The sequence below is a fragment of the Priapulus caudatus genome, unplaced genomic scaffold (assembly GCF_000485595.1).
Source record: "Priapulus caudatus unplaced genomic scaffold, Priapulus_caudatus-5.0.1 Scaffold628, whole genome shotgun sequence".
Lineage (NCBI taxonomy): Eukaryota > Metazoa > Priapulida > Priapulimorpha > Priapulimorphida > Priapulidae > Priapulus > Priapulus caudatus.
This window is the reverse complement of record NW_014577689.1, coordinates 125,134-130,201: the sequence shown is the minus strand read 5'-3', so window position 1 is coordinate 130,201 and position 5,068 is coordinate 125,134. Positions and strand designations below refer to the sequence as shown.

The following is a 5,068-nucleotide window of genomic DNA, read 5'->3' as shown; positions in this document are numbered from 1 at the left end:
TCGAGAGAGAGAGAGAGGAGATGAGAGAGAGCAGAGGAGATGAGAGAGAGAGAGAGGACTGAGAGATGAGAGAGAGAGAGAGCAGAGAGAGAGCAGATGAGCAGAGAGAGCGTTAGAGAGAGAGAGAGAGAGCAGATAGGGGGAAGAGAGAGAAGAGACGGAGAGGATAGAGAGAGGATGAGATGGATAGAGCAGAGAGACGAGAGAGAGAGAGAGAGAGAGAAGAGAAGAGAGAAGAGAGAGAGAGACGAGGAGAGAAGAGAGAGAGAGAGAGAGAGAGCAGAGAGAGGAGAGAGAGAGAGAGAGAGAGAGAGAGAGGAGAGATGGAGAGGAGAAGAGAGAGAGAGAGAAGGATGAGCTTAGAGAGAGAGAGAGAGAGAAGAGAGAGAGAGAGAGAGAGAGGAGAGAGAGAGGGAGAGAGAGAGAGAGAGAGAGAGAGAGAGAGGAAGAGGACGCAGAGAGAGAGAGAGAGGACGAGAGATGAGAGGGACGGGAGAGAGAGAGAGAGAGGGAGAGAGAGAGAGAGAATGAGAGAGAGAGAGACAAGAGAGAGAGGAGAGAGAGAGAGCGAGATAGATGAGGAGTGAGCACTAGAGTGAGAGCGCAGAGCAGAGAAGAGAGAGAGAGATGAGAGACGTGAGAGAAAGAGGGCCCTCGCCAAGTGCAGAGCTAGAGGGTGAGATGTCATGCTACACACGCATGCACGCGCACGCGCACAGAAACAGAGACGAGCAACAGAGAGGTGAGCGAGAGAGAGAGAGAGAGAGAGAAGAGAGAGAGATCGAGAGAGAGATCACCAAGAACGGAGACGAGCACGAGATGAGAGCGCAGACAGGAGAGAGAGCGAGAGCTGGAGAGAGAGAAGTGACCAGTGACAGTGAGAGCCGAGCAGAGAGAGAGAGCAGATGACGGATAGCCCACGAGACGAGAGAAGAGAGAGGCAGTGACAGGAAGACAGTGGAAGGTATTTTTCAGTTAGTGGCTGCATTGCACAGAGATTGTCATGTACTGCATGCCAGAGAGGGTGGCCAGGGGAGAGATGCCAACCACTACCGATTTAAATCCGTATTTTATACGAATTCTATTCCTTTTGCACCACTACGACCAGTTTGTATAACTAGAATTTCAACTGTGCATCGCAAAAATATTTTTTTTTTTTTATTATTAGTCATTTTTTGTCAATTTATTGTCATTTATTGACCCTCAGAATGCAGGAAATGCAATCCAGGGCGGCATGCCGCGACGCCCTATCAAATCGGGTCACTACGCTGACCTCGCAACTACTAATTTGATGGCCAGAAACTACAGATTGCTTCAAATACGTGTTGGCATCTCTGGGGTGGTGTTAAATCAGCTTAGCTAGATAGATAGCTGACGCAGAGCTTATTAAGCTTAAGTTTGTTTAAAATTTATTGCTAAATTTTTTTGGCTCAGTAGCATCGAATGAAAGGCTTGTTGAACCCACGATAGAGCAGTACAGTCTGCATCCAGTAAAGATGTTTCAAGCCTCTCACTTCACGCGTATCTCTCCTTTCTCTCTCTCCTCTCTCTCTCTCTCTGCTTCGCTCGCACGCGTGCAGGATGCTGTGCATCACGACGCAGCCCGCGCAGGCGGACAAGATTCTCGTCGAGCTCGTTGCCAAGGCGACGACGAAGCTGCTCTGCAACCGCTCCTTCGTCTTCTGGGGCGGCCAGTGGCTGGGCGAGGACGCGCAGCGGGTCGTCACCTTTAGGAACCCGTCGTCGACTCAACCGTTCTCCTTCACAGCAGAGCTGAAGCTTCGCGCGAGCTGCTTTAAGGTGTGTACAGGGTTTCTTATACATAACGCCACAATTTAAAAAAATCTTTGTTTGCCCTCACGCGACCCAGGCTGAAAAGTTTGGGTAGGTAGGTCGGCTTTTTTTCTTTTTTGAGTGAGGTCTTTTTACAAATTCAGCGTGGTGTCTACATGCTCGGGTGTGCTTGTATGGAGATACCTTTTATGTTGAATCATGAATGTTTGTTTTGCTTGGTACATAATTCTACATATAATCCAGAGAGACATGATACAAGATTGCGTGGCACAGCTTTGCTGTTGATCCTGAGCGCTGCGCGCGGATGAGACCACGACAATGGTGAAATGGTGAAACCATGTTGCAGTATTAGTCGAATTAAGAAACTTTGTCCGTTTAATTTTGACGATTCTTTGCGGTATTATTGATCTGCTGTCCTACCTTGCTAATATAAAACAAACCGCTTGTCCCTACGATGCTCCTACGCTGAGATAATGAGCGGTGAAAATCTGGTATTTTCGCCGAACACCGACTCGACATCAGTGTTTACTGCGACTGTCTTTCGCTATTGGGGCAGTTAATAGGGGGGGACTCATCATAATTATGTATGTGTAGTGTCACTAGTGTGCATTGTGACAATTTGTCAGTGTCACTTTTTTATTGTCAGTGCGGTTTTATATTTTGTCTTTTTATTATTTTTTTATTATTTTATTATATATTATATTGTCACAATTGAAACAAATTATATTTGTCTGGTGATATGCACAGTTGTAGCTATACCCGGTTGGTAATAGCCGGCTGTGGTGTTGGAGCCTGACCGGCACGCAGCTTTAAATAACATTTTTCCAACCAGCACAAAAATGATTGAGTTTGTGTAAAATTACCTTCAAAATAGTGAGCAATAATATCTAAATAATCTTACAAATAATCACAACTGATACTCATACACTTATAATTAATTTAAAAAACAACTCAACAAAAATAACATATATTTATATTATAGTGTATTTATTTATTTATTTTTAACTTTTTATTTATTTTTTTTATTTATTTTTTTTATCTTAACATAATTATGCATAAAATCATCATCTGATCACATGGTACAGCGCCAGCAGTACATGCTAAGCACCATGTTTCTATTATAATAATTTTATGCATATGACGCAATCACTGATATTAAGCCGGCACTAAAATTGTCCTGCGCTACAACACTGTAATAGTACCATAAATATATATATATATATTATATATATATATGACTTGTGAGAAAATGACATAACTTCACCGCCACGCAAAGACAAATCGTTGCAGTACTGCCTGTGCATAAATGAATCTCTATCTGCAGACGGTGGTTTTTACGAATGATACCTCGTCGAAGAAGAGAGGTGCAATCGTCGTGAGCTACGGAGATGAGGTGATCAGACGACGGCTGAAACAGTAAGCATGCACTGCTGCAGTGCAATATTGACACTCCTACCCAGTGTTTCCCCTGCATTGACACGAGCGAGGCCCGGGTGATACTCCAATAGGAGTGTTCCCAACTTTATATGTCATTAATGGTCATAATATATATATATATATGGTCATGTAATATATTGGTTTGTGGTTTAATGTCACTTTAGGTTAGGGTTAGGGTTAGGGTTAGGATTATCAATCATTAATCATTAATCATTAATAATATCAAAGTTGCGAGAACGCTCCTAATGGAGCGTTAGCCGAGGCCAGGCTCGCTCAAATTCTGAGCCGTCACACAGAAATTTGTCCAAAACACCGCCTCGCTGACAAAAATCTCTGTTCTTCAATAGAACAGTGCTTATAATGCACCAAAGTAGATTAGAATGCACCAAATTGCACCATTTTTTCAAAAGGAAATTTGGGGGACATTACCCCGGACCCCCCTAGCTGGGCGAGCACATGCGGTGCTTGCTTTGCTAGGACCTCGAAACGCGCAAATACACCAAAAAATGTTACCACCTCACAGACCTTTTTGGCCAGGGAAAACACTGCCTACCAAACCAGTATCCTACAATGTTAGCTTGTGCCTGATATCAGATGTGCCTGATATCCAATGTGTCTGTTACTGTGAGCATGGTGTAATGTTGCTGGTATGGTTCAATTCAACCAGGCACCAACTATAGCTGAGAGGGTCTATGTCCCCAGGGTACTGCCGGAACGTACCCTGGGTACGGTCCGGTATACCAGAACGTACCCTGGTACTATCTAATATGCCGGAGTCAGCCGGACCATACCTCGCCTACTCCACTAACGAGTCTAGGGAGTCGCCTACGCCTACTCCCTTAACCCTAACCCTAATTCCTAACCCTAACCATGTCAGATAGTTACCAGGTTACGTTCCGGTATATCGGACCATACGTACCCAGGGTACGTTCCGGCAGTACCCTTGGTGACATAGACCCTATGAGCCCAACTATAAGGACCAAAGCAGGGTCCGCTTATTGCAGCATCGTTTGCGATCTCTGCATGTATATTTTTAATCGGTACAGTATGTAGTGTAGTCACCACGTCACGTTACATATACTTGTATTACGCCATATTTTTTGCGTACAGAATATTTTCGCGAATTCAGACTTGATGCACAATTTCGCGGTCGGTGAATTAGGAATTATTCGGGTATTATTGGTATGAATTATTCGCATGTTGTTATTTTTTGCGGCCGGGTACACGTTCGCGAAATTCGCGGATAATTAACACCACCGCGAAATATACAGCGTATACAGTATAGGGTTACCATGTCGCGTGGCGATGTCCAGCCATCTTAATTTTTCGCCTCCTACAGACTACTTAAGATTGTCAGCCTATTCCAGAGGCGTATTCACAGCTGCAGCGTGGACACTGAGTATCGGCATGAGGAGTCTCCTGTAGAAGGTACTATTCTCTCTATATATGTTTGCCTTCTATTGTCGCTAAATGTAAAGCAATTCCGGCCGGCATTCCAGAGTATGTCATGCATTTTACTATTTGTTTGTTAACTTTAATCCGTACATTTTTGTGGCCCATGACATGTGTTCATGACATAAGAAAAACATTAATTTGAAGCTTTGGTGAATCTAAATCTGTCGTGTGACAGATTAAAGTTAAAGTACTAGTTCAAGTTATATAATATGTGCTGTCTTGCAGTTTAATTTAGGCTTTGATATAGCATCATTTTAGTCCTAGACTAGTAGCCTATGCAGGGCCGTAGGCAAATTAGGGGGGGGGGGGGCAACATTTCATGACCAATCAACTGTGTAATGATGAGCGACGGGGGCGCAGCTTCTGATGCGGCCTACCATAC

The 5,068-nt window shown here is 44.1% G+C and overlaps 2 protein-coding genes across 2 annotated transcripts in view; both read left to right on the top strand.

Annotated features, from left to right (window-relative positions):
• Nucleotides 1-5,068, top strand: part of LOC106812267 — a 13,249-nt gene that overhangs the window by 4,126 nt on the left and 4,055 nt on the right. The window contains exon 5 of the mRNA XM_014816097.1: nt 1,581-1,800. Within this exon, the coding sequence (XP_014671583.1) occupies nt 1,581-1,800 (220 nt within the window). The remainder of the gene's footprint in view (nt 1-1,580; nt 1,801-5,068) is intronic.
• LOC106812270 overlaps nt 3,122-5,068 on the top strand; it is a 29,014-nt gene continuing 27,067 nt past the window's right edge. Inside the window, exons 1-2 of the mRNA XM_014816101.1 lie at nt 3,122-3,210; nt 4,571-4,659. The gene's annotated coding sequence lies outside the window, so the exon portion shown is untranslated. The remainder of the gene's footprint in view (nt 3,211-4,570; nt 4,660-5,068) is intronic.